We start from the raw sequence: 18,145 nt of genomic DNA, 5'->3' as shown, positions 1-18,145 counted from the left end.
AAGGGGCTTCATGGGAAGAAGAGCAGACAAGTAGCCAAAAGTGGACAAGCCGCAGGACGGCATTGGAGGGGAGAGCAGGCACGAGAGCACTCATGATCTCCTTCTGTGGTTGAAGAGGCAGGTTTATTGGAAATTCTGAGAGGTGGAGGGAGAGCTGGGGAAATTCAGGGAGATTCCAGACTCGGATTCCAGGCACAGCCACCAATGGTTTGCACAAAGTGGAAGATCTTTAATTTGAATGGCACAGTAACACAGCCGGTAGAACCACATCCTCACCACTCCAGAGATCCGGGTTCAATCCTGACCATGAGTCCTGTCTGTGTGAAGTTTGCACGTTCTCCCTGTGACTGCGTGGGCTTCCCCCCCCCGGGGGGCTCCGGTTTCCTCCCACATCCCAATGACGTGCAGGTCGGTGGGTTAATGGGCCGCTGTAAATTGTCCCCAGTGTGTGGGTGAGGGGTAGAATCTGGGAGGGGTTGGGAGAATAAAATTGGATTAACGTAGGATCAGAGTAAATGCATGGTTGATGGTCGGCACAGACTCGGTGGGCCGAAGGGCCTGTTGTCCTGTTGTATCTCTCTATGGTCTCCTTGAGAACTGACTGAGAGTTGTGGTGGGGGTGGTCAAAGCCAGGAAGGGACTTTAAACCCTCAGCAGGGGCATTCAGGACCTTCCATCCCCTGCCGTTTGTTCCTCCATCCCACTGCCCCCCAACCTGTCACTAAAACCTGCGGGTGCAGGGAATCCGAAAACAAAACACTCAGCAGGTTGGGAACAGAGAGCACACGTTCAACTGGGGGGAGTCAGGGCTGGAAGTTGAAGTCTCCCCTCTCTCGCCCTCTCTCTCCCTCTCTCACCCTCTCTCCCTCTCTCTCCCTCTCTCTCCCTCTCTCTCCCTCTCTCTCCCTCGATGCCTCTCTCTCTCTCTCTCTCTCTCCCTCTCTTCCCCTCTCTCTCTCTCTCTCCCTCGCTTCCCTTCTCTCTCTCTCTCCCTCGCTTCCCTTCCCTTCTCTCTCTCCCTCTCTCTCCCTCTCTCTCTCTCTCCCTCTCTCTCTCCCTCTCTCTCTCTCTCCCTCTCTTCTCTCTCTCCCTCTCTTCTCTCTACCTCCCTCTCTCTCTCTCTCCCTCTCTCTCTCTCCCTCTCTCTCCCTCTCTCTCCCTCTCTCTCTCCCTCTCTCTCTCCCTCTCTTCTCTCTACCTCCCTTTCTCTCTCTCCTCCTCGCTCTGTTCTTTCTCCCTCTCCCCCCTCCCTGTCCCTCTCTCTGTCTCGCTCTCCCTTTCTCTCTCTTGTTCTCCCTCTCTCCCTCTCTTGCTCTCTCCCTCTCCCCCCTCTCTCTCTCTGACTCCCCTTTTCCATAGGGAGTAGACAACATGGATGAGGATTAGCCCTTCGCCCACCGAGCCTTTGCCAACCCAGTGTCTGCACCCAGATGTCCATGTGGTTTGTGCAACTACATCCAGATGTTGCAGTTGCCTGCATCCAGCTGTGCTGGTGGTGGGTGTGTCTCCATCTAGTTACTGACTGTGTTCTCGCAACCAGTCCCAGATGTCAGTCACAGGTGTGTTGTTCCATCCAGATGTGGAATTTATTTGTGCAGTTGCATGCAGATGTTCATGGTTTGCACAACCATTTTTAATTAGAAGAGATAATTTGTAAAAACGTTAACAAATTGCAGCAAAGGCTGGAAACTGCAGCTTTGTGACAGAGACCCAGAGAGAATCCAGGGGGGTGACTCAGCCACGCAAGAGACTGTGCATGGCAGCAGCCACCACTGCTAACCCATGCCATCATCACCACCATTAACCTGGACAGCACAGCTCCAGTGACCCAGGTTCAATCCCGACCTCCGGCGCTGTCTGTGTGGTGTTTGCACCTTCTCCCTCTGACCGTGTGGGTTTCCCCCATGGGCTCCGGGTTCCTCCCACGTCCCAGAGACGTGCGGGGGTCGGTGGGTTAATTGGCCGCTGTAAGTTGCCGCGCTGACCTGTGCACGTTGGATCTCTGCAGGAAGGACGCTGGGTTCGGGAGCCTTTGGCCGGGTGGTGGAAGCCACAGCTCAGGGCCTGAGTCACTCGGACTCCATCATGAAGGTTGCGGTGAAGATGCTGAAGAGTGAGTCTGCATTTTCCCATCCAGCGAGGGGAGGGGAGGCAAGGGAGGGGAGGGGAGGGCTGTCCAGTCGGAACATAGAACACAAGAGTACAGCACAGGAACAGGCCCTTCAGCCCACAGTGTCTGTGCCGAACACGATGCCAAATTAAACTAACCCCTTCTGCTTGCACATGATCCATCTCCCTCCATTCCCTGTGCATTCATGTGTCCGTCTAACAGCCTCTTAAACCCCTCTGTCATATCTGCCTCCACCCCCACCCCTGGCAGCACATTCCAGCACCCACCACTCTCTGTGTAAAAACTTGCCCCACACATCTCCTTTAAACTTTCCCCCTCCCACCTTAAATGCATGTCCTTTAATTATTGACATTTCTACCCTGGGAAAAATATTATGTCTATCTACGCCTCTCACAATTTTATAAACTTCTATCAGGTCTCCCCTCAGCCTCCGACACTCCCGTTTGTCCAGCCTCTCCTTATAGCTCATGCTCTCTAATCCAAGCAGCATCCTGGTGAACCTCTTCTGCACCCTCCCCAAAGCCCTCACACCCTTCCTGTAACGGGGTGCCCAGAACTGCACACAATACTCCTAGTGCTACTTAACTGTAGAACTGTAACACAGCTTCCTGACTTGTCTACTCAGTGCCCTGACCGATGATGGCAAGCATGCTGTACGCCTTCTTTACCACTCTAAAGTGAGAAGGAGACACACTGCAGTCTTCCTGTCCTCTCTAGGGTCTCCCTGTGTCTCACGTTGGTGTGATGGTGGACCTTCCGAGGAATTGGTTCCCAGCTGCCCTGGGGGGGGGTGTGGGGGGGGTGGTAGTGAGCCGTGTGGTAACTGGAGTTTGTTAGAGCATCACTATGTAACTTTATAGGCATCTCCACATTGCCATGGCAATATGTCAATGATGACACAGCCCACAGTAATAAAGAATCAAACCTTCCTTTAGAGTCATAGGGGAAACAGGCCCTTCGGCCCAACTGGTCCGTGCCAACCAAGAATGTGATGGCAGCATCCATCACTAAGGACCCTCACCATCCGGGACATGCCCTCCTCGTCGGGAGGAGGTACAAGAGCCTGAAAAACCCACTCTCAATGATTCAGGAACCACTTCTTCCCCTCCACCATCAGATTTCTGAACAGTCCCATGAACCCATGAACACGACCTCGTTATTCCTTTTTTTGCACTACTTATTTATTTTGTAATTTATAGTAATTTTTATGTCTTGCACTGTACTGCTGCCGCAAAACAACAAACTTCACATCATATGCCAGTGATAATAAGCCTGATTCTGATTCCCATCTAAGCCAGTCCCATTTGCCCGCATTTGGCCCAAAACCCCCTAAATCTCTCCTATCTATCTACCTGTCCAAGTATTGGTATTGGTTTATTATTGTCACTTGTACCGAGGTACAGTGAAAAACTTGTCTTGCATACCGATCGTACAGGTCAATTCATTACACGGTGCAGTTACATTGAGTTAGTACAGAGTGCATTGATGTAGTACAGGTAAAAACAATAACAGTACAGAGTAAAGTGTCACAGCGACAGAGAAAGTGCAGTGCAATAAGGTGCAAGGTCACAACAAGGTAAATCATGAGGTCAGAGTCCGTAGGACCATTTAACTGTTGTTAATTCTTTCCTAATGGACCACGGAGAATTAGTTTGGTTCACAAGATCACAAGACAAAGGAGCAGAAGTAGGCCATTCGGCCCATCGAGTCTGCTCCACGAGCTAAACTAAAACTATTCCTATCTAGCCCCAATTCCCGGCCTTTTCCCCATATCACTTGATACCCTGACTAATTAGATACCTATCTATCTCCTCCTTAAACGCCCCCAATGATTGGGCCTCCACAGCTGTACGTGGCAAAGAATTCCATAAATTCACTACCCTCTGGCTAAAGAAATTTCTCCTCATTTCTGTTTTAAACCAGTCCCCTCTAATTCTAAGACTGTGCCCTCTAGTCCTGGACTCACCCACCTAGGGAAACAGCTTAGCCACATCTACTCTATCCAGTTCTTTCAACATTCAAAATGTTTCTATGAGGTCCCCTCTCATTCTTCTGTACTCCAGTGAGTACAGTCCAAGAGCCGACAAATGCTCCTTTAATAATCTAAAAGCCTTGTAGTCACTTTGACTGAGGCCAATATTTTATCTTCTGATCATTTTAAACTCTCTCAAATGGCTGTGGTGAGATTTGAACTCACCAATGGCTCCAGTTGACTTCACCTTGCTCCTTTTGTGACCCTGAATGTCCTGAGTTTGGTCAGCTCACCTCCAGATGTTTAATCCCATTCCTACATGGAAGTATTACCCAGCTGAGGGAGACCAATCTGCCCATCTAACTAATCCTGCTATCAATTCCGACCTTGGATTATTTGGCAGTTCCCACAGGCCTCCTATCGGAATTTTCCCAGAACACTCCCAGGGGGAAGAGACGTCAGTCCCATGGAGAGATGGGAGAAGTTGGGCTTGTTCTCCTCAGAGACAAGCCAGTTAAGGGGAGATTTAATGGAGGCATTTCTCTCTGTATCTCCCCTATTCACTCTCTAAGATGCTGGAGGCTGTAGAACAGTTCACAGATCCACACGCCACGCTTACTGCTCCAACTGCCTTGTTCTGGAACTTTCCAGAACCAAACTCTGGCATCAAGGCAACATCCATCCTCAAAGATCCCCACCATCCGGGCCGTGCCATCTTCTCACAGCTCCCATCGGGCAGGAGGTACAGAAGCCTGAAGTCCCACACTACCAGGTTCAGGAACAGCTACTTCCCTTCAACCATTCAGTTCTTGAACCAACCGGCACAATGGCTCATTGCAAGTCCATGCTCATTGAAAGTGGCTACACAGGTAGACAGGGTGGTTAAGAAGGCTTATGGAATGCTTGCATTTATTAATCGCGGTATTGAGTACAGGAGTCAAGAAGTTATGATGCACCTCTGCTTAACTCTGGTCAGGCCACATTTAGAGTATTGCGTACAATTCTGGTCACCTCACTGTAGGAAGGATGTCAAGGCTTTAGAGAGGGTGTAGAGGAGGTTTACCAGGACGCTGCCTGGATTAGAGGGCCTGTGCTCTCAGGAGAGGTTGGACAAACTTGGGCTCTTTTCTCTGGAGCGGCAGAGGCTGAGGGGTGATCTGTTGGAAGTGTATAAAATTATGAGGGGCGTAGAAAGGGTGGACAAGCAATGTCTTTTTCCCATTATTGAGCGATCCAATACCAGAGGGCGTGCATTTAAGGTGAGAGGGGGTAGGTTCTGAGGAGACGTGAGCGGTTACGTTTTTTTACTGAGAGAGTGGTGGATGCCTGGAATGCGTTGCCTGATAGGGTGGTGGAGGCAAATTCATTGGGGGCTTTTAAGAGGGGCTTGGATGGGCACCTGAATGAGAGGAAAATGGAGGGTTATGGGCATTCTGTAGGTAGGAGGGATTAGCTATGTTGGCACAACAGATGCAGCCTGTTCTGTGCTGGACTGTTCTATGTTCTAACCCTAATCACTACCTCAGTATAGCGACACTATGGCCACTTTGATCACTTTGAACTTTGATTTTTTTGTATTCTAATTGTGTTCTTTCTTGTAAAAATTGTGTATAATTTATGTTTAATTTATGTTTTTCTTGTGAATGCTGCTTATCTGATGCACTGTGCCTGTGATGCTGCTGCAAGTAAGTTTTTCATTGCACCTGTACACACATGGACTTGTGCAGATGACAATAAACTCGACTTTGACTTTGATTTTGACAACGTTGGTCATCAGCTAGTCTCTCGAAACAAAAGCATCCTATCTGGATGTATCACGGCTTGGTACGGCAACTGCTCTGCCCAGGACTGCAAGAAGCTGCAGAGAGTTGTGGACACAGCCCAGCGCATCACGGACACCAGCCTCCCCTCCTTGGACTCTGTCTTTACCTCTCGCTATCTTGGTGAAGCAGCCAGCATAATCAAAGACCCCACCCACCCGGGACATTCTCTCTTCTCTCCTCTTCCATCAGGTAGAAGATACAGGAGCCTGACGGCACGTACCACCAGACTTAAGGACAGCTTCTACCCCACTGTGATAAGACTATTGAATGGTTCCCTTATACAATGAGGTGGACTATGACCTCACGATCTACCTTGTTGTGACCTTGCACCTTATTGCACTGCACTTTCTCTGTAGCTGTGACACTTTACTCTGTACTGTTATTGTTTTTACCTGTACTACATCAATGCACTTTGTACTAACTCAATGTAACTGCACTGTGTAATGAATTGACCTGTACGATCGGTTTGCAAGACAAGTTTTTCACTGTACCTCAGAACAAGTGACAATAATAAACCAATACCAATACCAATAAAGGACTGATACGATATTACACACAGTGTTCAAAATCACAAGGGGTTTCGAGAGAGTGACTGATGTCAGCGGCCTGTTCCTCCTCAACCTATCTTCTGTCTGTTGTGTTTTGCAGCCACTGCGAGGACCAGTGAGAAACAAGCCTTGATGTCTGAGCTGAAAATAATGAGCCATCTTGGACCTCACCTAAACATTGTCAACCTGCTGGGCGCCTGTACTAAAGGAGGTAAACCCCACGGTGAACCCCAGCACAATTCCCTTCTCCACTCTCGTCACTAGACCAGGGTCAAGTCTGACGTGATTCAACGGCCTGAATCCTGAGGCCCACCAACCTCAAGTCCCCAGGTTAACCACTGCTGACAAAGGCCTGTGGCCCACCAAGATTATCGGCCTCAGGCCTACCTCGAGTCAAGGACGGGCCTCAGCCAAGAGCTCAGGCCCAATGTGTAGGCCGAAGCCCACAGTGTGGGTGCCAGCACACCGGGGGAGAGGCAGGTAGGCCAGCGGCTCGCTTTCCCGCTGACCCCGGCCCCCCTCCCCTTTTCACACAGGGTTCAGGAGGATGAGGGAGATGCCAGAATGGTTCAGTAATTGACCCATCCCTGTACCTGGGCAGCGAACATCGCTGGTACAGTTTTCACTGTCGGTGTGGGTGTGTGTGTGTGTGGGGGTGTGTGTGGGTGGGGGTGTGTGGGTGTGTGTGGGTGTGTGGGTGTGTGTGTGGGTGTGTGTGGGTGGGGGTGTGTGGGTGGGGGTGTGTGGGTGTGTGTGTGGGGGGGTGTGTGGGTGTGTGTGGGGGGTGTGTGGGTGTGTGTGTGGGTGGGGTGTGTGGGTGTGTGTGGGTGTGTGTGTGTGTGTGTGTGTGTGTGTGTGTGAGTGTGTGTGTGTGGGTGTGTGGGTGTGTGGGTGTGTGGAGGGGGGTGAGGGATGGGGTAGTGAGGGATGGATGGGTAAGGAGAGATATGGAGTGAGAGGGAGGTGATGAGGGATGAGGAGTGTGGGGTAGGAGTGAAGGGGAGGAATGAGTGGTATAGGGGTGAGGAGGGGTGAGAGGGGGTGAGGAGTGAGGGGGAGGGGTGGAGGGATGAGGAGGTGGGAGGAGAGGAGTGAGGGGGAGGTGGGAGGAGTGAGGGGTGGAGGGGTGAGGGGCCGACAACAGTGAGACCCTGTTCCTCTGTCTCCGGCAGGTCCCATCTACATCATCACCGAGTACTGTCGCTATGGCGACCTGGTGGACTACCTGTACAGGAACAAGCACAGCTTCCTACAGTACTACAGCGACACCGCGCAGAGGGCATCGAACAGAGCCCTGACCAACGTCTACCACGAGCGGCTGAAGAGGTAACGTCCACACGGACTCCCGTGGTCCCGGCCTGACCCAGGCTGGGAGATCTCACCTCTGCTGGCCAGGGTCAGACATCCCACCAGCAGTGGGCTAGCAGGAGAGTCGATGGACCCAACAACAAAAGCCCATCTGGTTCTCTAGATCCCAGCAGAGATCCTACCTGAGCCGTGTGTATGTGACTCCATCCCACAGATCGGGGTGACATTTCCCTGCCCCTCTGATACGGAGGGACAACCCCAGAGACCAGAAGCACACCCACATCCAGTGACTGGGCCAATGCACCACTGGAGGGTTCGATGGTAGGAATGGCAACCCCCTCCCTGCCCTCCTCCTCCTCCTCCTCCTCCTCCCTCTCCTCCTCCCTCTCCTCTCCTCTCCCTCCCCACCCTCCTCTCTCTCCCCTCTCCCCCACCTCGCCTCTCCCTCCCATCTCCCCCTCCTCTCCCTCCCCTCACCCCCTCCCCCTTCCCTCCCTCCCCTCCCCCTCACCCTCCTCTCCCCTCCTCTCCCTCCCCTCTCCCCCTTCCCTCCCTCCCCCTCACCCTCCTCTCCCCTGGGGCTGGTCACAGTTGTCCATTCCTGGTTCAATCTCCTGACCCTATGTCCAAGCCCGAGAGATCTCTGTCTTTCTGCCCGCCCACCTACTGAGTGGTTTCCCTTGTACTCTTGCAGCCACCGCGCTCTCTGTAAAACAACTTGCCCCACACATCTCCTTTGAACTTTCCCCCCTCACCTTAAATTCATGTCCTCCCCAAATTAAACAATCCCTTCTGCCTGCACACGGTCCGTCTCCCTCCACTCCCTGCACATCCATATGTCCATCTAACAGCCTCTTAACCACCTCTGTCGTATCTGCCTCCACCCCCACCCCTGGCAGCCCGTTCCAGGCACCCACCGCTCCCTGTGTAAAAAAACTTGCCCCGCACATCTCCTTTAAATTCTCCCCCTCCCACCTTAAATGCATGTCTAGTATTTGACATTCCCACACTGGGAAAAAGATACCAGCTGTCTACCCTGTCTATCCTCTCATTATAAACTTCTATCAGGTCTCCGACACTCCAGGGAAAACAATCCCAGTTTGTCCAACCTCTCCTTACAGCTCATGCCCTCTAATCCGGGCAGCATCCTGGTGAACCTCTTCTGCACCCTCTCCAAAGCCTCCACACCCTTCCTGTAACGGGGCGACCAGAATTGCACACAATACTCCCTGCATTCTAACCAAAGTTTTGTACAGCTGCAACATGACTTCCTGACTCTTAGACTCAACCCCCCAACCAGTGAAGGCAAGCGTGCTGTGCGCCTTCTTTACCTCCCTGTCTACCTCCGTGGCCACTTTCAGTGAGCTGTGGACTTGCACCTCATTATCTCTCTGTACGTCAATGCTGTTAAGGGTCCTGCTATTTACTGCATACTGTGCCTTTACCTCTGACCTCCCAATGTGCAACACCTCACACTTGCCCGGATTAAACTCCGTCTGCCATTTCTCCACCCCTAACTGGAACTGATCTGTATCCCGCTGTGTCCCTTGACCACCATCATCACTGTCCACAGCTCCCATCAGTCTTTGAGATGGGTATTTAATGGGGAATTGGGCTGTTGCACAGGAGAGGGGAGGTAGCCTGCGGTAGATCAGCCATGGTTATATTGAAAGATGGGGCAGGTTTGAGGGGCCGAGTGGCCTACTCCTGCTCCTATTGTCTCGCGATCTTAAGTTCAGCAGTTGGGGGGCTGTGAGCAGAATTGCCCCTCTCTGCGTTCTTTGAATAAACACAACCGTCTCTGTGTCCCTGTGTTGACCTCCCGTTGACTGATCTCCCCTCCTTCCCCTCTCACCTGCCCCACGTTTTGGGGACTTGACCTTGGCGAGAACCCCCTACCCTATCGGACCTTGGTTGGGGTGAGGTTTAGCAACAGGAGGTGCGAGTGGATCAGTCTGGGCGTTATGGACTGAGCCGTGGGCTGGGTGGAGCAGTTCTGGGAGTTTGACACACCCTCGTCCAATGGCCAGGAATTTCCATCAGTGAGTAACCGTGTGAACCATTTCCCATCACATTCTTCTGGTGTTTGTCTTGGCTCAGACTCTGGGCAGTCCGGTGTCAACCTCTGGAAAGGTCAGGTCACCAGGAGTGGTCCATCTGTGTGTGTGTGCGTGTGTGTGTGTGAGAGAGAGAAAGAGACAGTGTGTGTGTATATGTGTGTGTGAGAGAGAGAGAGACACTGTGTGTGTGTGTGTGTGTGTGTGTGTGTGTGTGTGTGTGTGAGAGAGAGAGAGACACTGTGTGAGAGAGAAACTATGAGTGTATATATGTTTGTGTGAGACACTGTGAGAGAAACACTGTGTGTGTGTGAGGGAGAGAGAGAAAGAGACACAGTGTGTGTATATTGTGTTTGTGACAGTGTGTGTGAGACACCGTGTGTGAGAGAGAGAGAGAGAGACACTGTGTGTGTGTGTGTGTGTGTGTGTGTGTGTGTGTGTGTGCGCGCGCGCGCACCGGTGTGTGACAGAGACACTGTGTGTGTGTGTGTGTGTGTGCGTATGTGTGTGTGCGCGCGCCGGTGTGTGAGAGAGACACTGTGTGTGTGTGTGTGTGTCTGTGTGTGTGTGCGCGCGCGCGCGCACCGGTGTGTGACAGAGACACTGTGTCTGTGTGTGTGTGTGTGTGCGTGCGGGTGTGTGAGAGAGACACTGTGTGTGTGTGTGTGTGTGTGTGTGTGTGTGTGTGCGTGCCCGCGCTGGTGTGTGAGAGGGACACTGTGTGTGTGTGTGCGTGTCCACGCGCGTGTGGTATGTATACACTCTCTCTCCCTTTCCCACTGTGCATCCACTCCCTCCCTTTGCCCTCCTTCCCTCCACCTCGCTCACTCCCTCCCTGTGCTCTCCCCCCACAGTTACGTGGCGCTGTCCTTCGAGAGTGACGGGGGCTACATGGACATGAACAAGGACGAGCAGCTGGAGTACACCCCAATGTTGCAGCCCCGACCCCAACCCGGCTACGCACAGATCGCCCACTCTGACTATGACGGCCCCTACCTGCAGGAGAACTACGCCCCACCGGTAACTCCCTCCCTCCCCTCCTCCTCCTCCTCCTCTCTCCTCCTACCTCACTGTCTGTCTTACCGTTTCTCTGCACCTCCTCTCCACAGAGTCTGTCTACACTTCTCGCTGCCTTGGTAAAGCAGCCAACATAATCAAAGACCCCACCCACCTGGACATTCTCTCTTCTCCCCCCTCCCATCGGACAGAAGATACAAAAGCCTGAAAGCACGTACCACCAGGCTCAAGGACAGCTTCTATCCTGCTGTTGTGAGACTATTGAGCGGACCCTTCTACAATAAAGATGAACTCTTGATCTCTCAATCTATCTCGTCGTGGCCATTGCACCTCATTTGTCTGCCTGCACGGCACTGCACTCTCTCTGTAACTGTAACACTTTATTCTGCATTCTGTTTTCTTTTTGCTACCTCGATGTACTGATGGACAGAATGATCTGTCTGGATGGCACGCAGACAAAAGCTTTTCACTGTGTCTCGGTACATGTGACAATAATAAACCAATACTGCCTATACTTCATCTTCCTTTCTCACTTTCCACATTCTGTTTATCTCTTCCCTTTTCTCTTCCTCCCTGTTGATTTTCCATTCTCTGGTCTTTGTCCTGCCAGTGTAACGGGACATCTCTCACCCTTCAGTCTCTGCCTCTCCCCACCCAGCTCCTTCCTCCTCAACTCTGGACCATGACCGCCATCTGCTGGCCACCAGCCTACTGAACAGGCCACCATGAATCCTCAGATCATTGGCCTGTTATCGAGTCGAGTTTATTGTCAGATGCACAAGTCCATGTGAGCACAGGTGCAATGAAAAACTTACTTGCAGCAGCATCACAGGCACAGAGCATCAGATAAGCAGCATTCACAAGAAAAACATAAATTATACACAATTTTTACAAGAAAGAACACAATTAGAACAAAAAAGGTCTATTTTAATGTAAAGTGATCAAAGTGGTGATAGCGTTGTAATGATTGGGGTTGTGCAGGTTGGTTCAAGAACCAAATGGTTGAAGGGAAGTAGCTGTTCCTGAACCTGGTGGTGTGGGACTTCAGGCTTCTGTACCTCCTGCCTGATGGGAGCAGAGAGAAGGCGGCATGGCCCAGATGGTGAGGATCTTTCGTGACAGACATTGCCTTTTTGAGGAAGCGCCTCCTGTAGGTACTACTGATGGTGGGGAGGGATGTGTCCGTGATGTATTGGGTTGAGTCCACTACTCTCTGCAGCTTCTTACGTTCCTGCTCATTCGAATTGCCGTACCAGACCACGATGTAACTAGTCAGGATACTTTAAACTGTACATCTGTAGAGGTTTGTGACAAGCCAAAGCTCCCAAGAAAGTAAAGACGCTGGCACGCCTTCCTTGTGATTACATCTATGTACTGGGCCCAGGTTAGCTCATCCGATACGTTAATGCCCAAGAATTCAAAGCTACTGCCCTCTCCACCACCGATCCCTCAATGTAGACAGGCACATGTTCTCCCTCCTTCCCCTTCCTGAAGTCAACAATCAGCTCTTTAGTTTCACTGATGTGGAGCAAGGGGTTGTTGTTGTGGCACCGCTCACCCAGGTGACCTATCTCGCTCCCGTACACTGACTCATCACCACCTGCAATTCGTCCAACAACATTGATGTCGTTGGCGAATTTATATATGGGATTGAAGCTGTGCTTAGCCACGCAGCCTGTTGTCGTCAAGTCGAGTTTATTGTCATGTGCACAAGTATGGTGAGGTACAGGTACAATGAAAAACTTTCAGCAGCATCACAGGCACATAGGTACAGGCAACACAGAGAACATAAATTATACCAGCCAGTGCAAAAGACCTTAGTGCATTAAAAACAAAGACACAATCAGAGACGTCCACAGCAGTGCAAGAGGTGGTGCGTAGTGTTCCGTTGCTGAGGTAGGGTGAGGGTTGTGCAGGTCGGTTCCCTATTGAATGTCTTTGAAAATCTCAGTTAATGACATCTGCTGCTTTGCTTTTGTCTGCTCTCCCTGTTACCTCCAAAAATCCGGGCAGATTGGTCAAGCCAGACCCCTGTGTTGTGTTCCTGCTCATTGCCCGATGCTTGTCCGTTCTCTCCCGGGGAAGGGACTCTGTTAGTTCCCCTCCCACTGGGGTTCACCTGACGTTCTATCCCCCTTCCCTATAGATGCATCACATTAGTTATCACCCAGCTCTCTGGCTGTGTCTAACCACTTATTAAATGTGTGTTCTCATGAAGAGCAAGAAGTGTCGAAGGACAAGCTGCTCATCAGCGACTCCCCTGTCCTCAGCTTCATCGACCTGGTCGGGATCAGCTATCAGGTGGCTCACGGAATGGAGTTCCTCGCACTCAGAAATGTAAGTGTGTGTGCACGCGTACCTGTGTGTGCGTGTGTATGTGCATGCATGCAGGTGTGTGTGTGTGTGTGTGTGTGTGTGCGCACATGTACGTGTGTGTGTATGTGCATGCATGCAGATGTGTGTGTGTGTGTGTGCACGCGTACGTGTTTGTGTGCACGCGTGTGTGCGCGCGTGTGTGTGCGTGCAAGCAGATGTGTGTGTGTCTGCACACATGTATGCATGCAGGTGTGTGTGTGTGTGTTTGCATGCACACAGGGAGTATATGTATCCTTGTCCCTACCCTGTCTCTGAACTGAATCCTTGCCTTCACATCCTTCTGACTCTCTTCCTGTCCCTGCGCCTGTCTGCACCATCCCGTCTGTTTCTCTCTTTTTCTCTCTTTTTCTGTCTCTCTCTCCTTCTCTCATTCTTTCTGTCTGTGTGCACGTGCGTGTGTATCTGCAGACATCTGTGTGCACACCCACATGATCACATGTGTATGTTTCTATATTATGTACATATTTTACATACACATCCAGGGAGGGTATCTGTGTGTCACCAGCTTGAATCTGTCCCTCTCTCTCTCTCTCCATCTCTCCCCCTGCCTCTCTCCCTCTCTCTCTCTCTCTCCCTCCCTCTCTCCCTCTCCCTCTCCCTGAGTTGTTTTACTCCATCGACAACTGATGTTGGTCTCAAATGTGCGATGGGGAATGGGAGTGGGTGAGGGGGTGAAGGGGACCCTGTTCCCGTGGATCAGGAGGAGACGGTGAGGGAATCCAGCACAGCCTGGCCTCCTGCTCTCCAGCATCCGCTGCTGGCTCCAGGCTGCCACCACTGTTTCCCCATCTGATCTGTGATCTGGAGCAAACCACTTGGACCGGAGGGGATGTTGTTGGGCGATCCCCAACCTCCAACACTCAACCAGTCTCCATTGTTTCCAACCGGACAGATTTAACGCTGGAACATTGACAATGTACGGTCAACTGGATCGGGCAGCTCATGAGATGTCCATCCGGTTCCTGAGGGTCTCGGGGAGGGGGTCCCAGGAACTGCCGTCGGTATCTCTGGTCTGGTCTCTTCTCTTACAGCGCCTGACTGACCTCCCTCATCCTTCTCACATCCACAAGAGCACCCCAGGCTTTGCCGACCATGTCCTAACTCAGACCAAAGCCCTTCACCCAGCACCTCTCTCTCTAACGCACTAGTAGGCCACTCGGCCCCTCTTTCCCACAGCAACCCCATCTCCCTAGATTCCTTTAACATTCAAATCCTCAAACTGAAGACTCTCGGTGGCTGCAGATTCACCCCTGGACCTCAGATCCCATTGTCTCTGTAACCTCTTCCGTGATCCAAGATTCCAAGATTTATGAGAATGGTACCAGGACTTGAGGGGCTGAGTTATCAGGAGAGGTCGGGCAGGCTAGGACTTTATTCCTTGTAATGTAGGAGACAGAAGGGTATAAAATCATGAGTCTTTTTCCCAGGGAAAGGGAATCAAAATCTAGAGGGCACAGGTTTAAGGGGAGAGATTTAAAACGGACCTGAGGGGCAACTTCTTCACCCAGGGTGGTGGGTATAGGGAATGAACTGCCAGAGGAAGTGGGTGAGGCAGGTACATTAAAAACATTTAACAGACACTTAGACAGGTACATGGACAGAAAGGGTTTAGAGGGATATGGGCCAAACGCGGGTTTAGATGGGCACTGTGGTGGGCATGGATGAGTTGGGCTGAAGGGCCTGTTTCCGTGCTGTATTGCTCTGTGACTAAGTTCTGCCTCTCGATCATCTCTGATTTTTAACACCTCCACCAATGGTGGCAGTGCCCTCAGCTCTCCGAGTCCCTCCCCAAACCTCCACCTCCCTCTCCTCCACTGAGAACGTAACTCTCCAACGAAACTTTTGTCACTTACCCGAACATCAGCAGCAAATGTTGTTTGGTAAGGTAAGATAAGATAAGATCTTTATTAGTCACATGTACATGGAAACACACAGTGAAATATATTTTTTGCATAGTGATTTTGGGGGGGCAGCCCGCAAGTGTCGCCACGCTTCTGGCGCCAACATAGCATGCCCACAACTTCCTAACCCGCACGTCTTTGGAATGTGGGAGGAAACCGGAGCACCCGGAGGAAACCCACACAGACACAGGGAGAATGTACGAACTCCTTACAGACAGTGGCCAGATTTGAACCCAGGTCGCTGGCGCTGTAAAGCATTATGCTAACCACTATGCTACCATGCCTGCATGAAGAGCTGTGGGCTGTCTCCCTACACTAAGGTCACCCAGTCCCATTCCCGATGTTGTCACCGAGGTTGTGGGATATAATGACCAGCTGTGATGAACCAATAATTGTCTTGTCTCGACAGTGTGTCCACCGAGATCTGGCGGCAAGGAACGTCCTAATCTGTGAAGGGAAACTGGCGAAGATTTGTGACTTTGGGTTGGCTCGAGACATAGTGAACGATTCTAATTATATTTCAAGAGGGAATGTGAGTACCTCACGACCTGTATAAATACCACACATATTTAATGCATTGATTTTACGGAAATTTGGACATTTCGGTAGCAGTGTATCAATCGCAGCATTGGGTTGAAGAATTTTCTGTTAACGTTGCTGCAGTAATTGGTCTGTTGATGCATTGTTTCATGGGAATAAGAGTAAAATGGTAAGGAATCAGGAAGAGGTGGATGGAAGGGAAATTGGTGTTCTGATATCCAAACACAAAGCTGAGGAAAAATGAAGAGTGTGGGGTAGATGGATAAGCATCTCATTTGAGGATATCTCCAAAAGTGGGAAGGCATTTGGGGAACATACTGTAAATAAACTCAAGAAATAGGAGCTGTTTCTTAATGCTGTTTTCTTTTTACCACCTCAATGTACAGAATGATCTGTCTGGATAGCACACAGACAAAAGATTATGGCTGTACCTAGGTACATGTGACAATAATAAACCAGTTCCAATAAAAGAAAGATAAAATGATTAAAACACACAGCAGTGTGGAGGAACAGAGGGATCTTGGGGTCCACGTCCATAGATCCCTCAAGGTTGCGGTGCAGGTCGATAGGATTGTTGAGAAGGCGTATGGTGTGTTGGCCTTCATTAGTCAGGGTATTGAGTTCAAGAGGTGTGAGGTGATGTTGCAGCTCTATAGAACTCTGGTTAGACCACACTTGGAGTATTGTGTTCAGTTCTGGTCGCCTCATTATAGGAAGGATGTGGAAGCTTTAGAGAGGGTGCAGAGGAGATCTACCAGGATGCTGCCTGGATTGGAGAGCATGTCTTATGAGGATAGGTTGAGTGAGCTAGGGCTTTTCTCTTTGGAGAGGAGGATGATGAGATGTGACTTGATAGAGGTGTACAAGATGATAAGAGGCATAGATTGAGTGGACAGTCAGAGATTTTTTCCCAGGGCGACAATAACTAACACGAAGGGACGTAATTTTAAGGTGATTGGAGGAAGGTATGGGGGGGATGTCAGAGGTAAGTTTTTTTACACAGAGAGTGGTGGGTGCGTGGAACGCACTGCCGGCAGAGGTTATGGGGGCAGATACATTAGGGACATTTAAGAGACTCTTAGATAGACACATGAATCATAGCAAAATGGAGGGCTATGTGGGAGGGAAGGGCTAGATAGATCTTCGAGCAGGATAAAATGTCAGCACAACATTGTGAGCCAAAGGGCCTGTACTGTGCTGTAGTGTTCTATGTTCTATGAAAAAGTGGGTGAAAGACTGGCTCTCCTGAGTCAGTGAACAGTTCAACAGAAAGTGCACATCTTCTTCCGAGTGGGGCTCAAACTCTTAATTCGGTTATTCTGTTATTGGCACTTCAGCATTTCTTTTTGCACTGCTTCAGATTGCACATTCTTTGTGACATTCTGCTGCTTTGTGCTCATCTCTGTATTTACTGTGGTATTTATTATCACCGTGCACACTGTTTACTCCCTGAGCTTCACACCAGCAAAGAATTTCATTGCACCCAGGTATATATGACAATAAACTAATCTAAATTGGAATCTCAAGGCTCGCTTTCTGTCTGTCTTTCTTTTGAGTAAATTACACTTTCTCTTGATAATTGTGACAAATTGGTCTATGACTGTGACTCTAAATCTACCTAATTCTGTTTAAATGTAATTGGTATTGGTATTGGTTTATTATTGTCACTTGTACCAAGGTACAGTGAAAAACTTGTCTTGTATACCGATCATACAGGTCAATTCATTACACAGTGCAGTTACATTGAACCATAGAACCATAGAACCATACAGCACAAAACAGGCCCTTCGGCCCACCATGTTGTGCCATCCATCAAACCACCCTCACACTACCTAACCCCTTCCTCCCGCATATCCCTCCATCTCAAATTCCTCCATATTCAACAAGCTCTTGAACCTGTCCAATATATCTGCCTCCACCACCACCCCAGGCAGTGCATTCCATGCACCAACCACTCTCTGGGTGAAAAACCTCCCCCTGACATCTCCCCTGAACCTCCCACCCATAACCTTAAAGCCATGCCCTCTCATCTTGAGCATTGGTGCCCTGGAAAGGAGGCGCTGACTGTCTACTCTATCTATTCCTCTCAATATTTTATATACCTCTATCATGTCTCCTCTCATCCTCCTCCTTTCCAGTGAATAAAGCCCTAGCACCTTAAGACTCTCCTCATATTCCATACGCTCTAATCCAGGCAGCATCCTGATAAATCTCCTCTGCGCCGTCTCCAACGCCTCCACATCCTTCCTATAATGAGGTGACCAGAACTGAACACAGTACTCTAAGTGTGGCCTAACTAGAGTTTTGTAAAGCTGCATCATAACCTCACGGCTCTTAAACTCAATCCCGCGACTTATGAAAGCCAACATCCCATAGGCCTTCTTAACTGCTCTTTCCACCTGTGAGGCAACTTTCAATGAACTGTGAATATGAACCCCCAGATCCCTCTGCTCCTCCACACTGCCAAGTACC

The 18,145-nt window shown here is 50.4% G+C and overlaps 1 protein-coding gene and 1 long non-coding RNA gene across 2 annotated transcripts in view; both read left to right on the top strand.

Annotated features, from left to right (window-relative positions):
- LOC127569315 (uncharacterized) overlaps positions 1–18,145 on the top strand; it is a 152,387-nt gene that overhangs the window by 104,963 nt on the left and 29,279 nt on the right. The gene's annotated exons all lie outside the window — the stretch shown is intronic.
- LOC127569313 (platelet-derived growth factor receptor beta-like) overlaps positions 1–18,145 on the top strand; it is a 90,823-nt gene that overhangs the window by 68,238 nt on the left and 4,440 nt on the right. The window contains 6 exon segments of the mRNA XM_052013831.1: positions 2,009–2,113; positions 6,575–6,685; positions 7,647–7,800; positions 10,694–10,850; positions 13,077–13,193; positions 15,543–15,665. Of these exon segments, the coding sequence (XP_051869791.1) occupies positions 2,009–2,113; positions 6,575–6,685; positions 7,647–7,800; positions 10,694–10,850; positions 13,077–13,193; positions 15,543–15,665 (767 nt within the window).

The sequence above is a fragment of the Pristis pectinata genome, chromosome 4, assembly GCF_009764475.1.
Source record: "Pristis pectinata isolate sPriPec2 chromosome 4, sPriPec2.1.pri, whole genome shotgun sequence".
In the NCBI taxonomy this organism is placed as follows: domain Eukaryota; kingdom Metazoa; phylum Chordata; class Chondrichthyes; order Rhinopristiformes; family Pristidae; genus Pristis; species Pristis pectinata.
The sequence above is the reverse complement of the archived record's forward strand: the minus strand, read 5'-3'. Positions and strand labels throughout refer to the sequence as shown.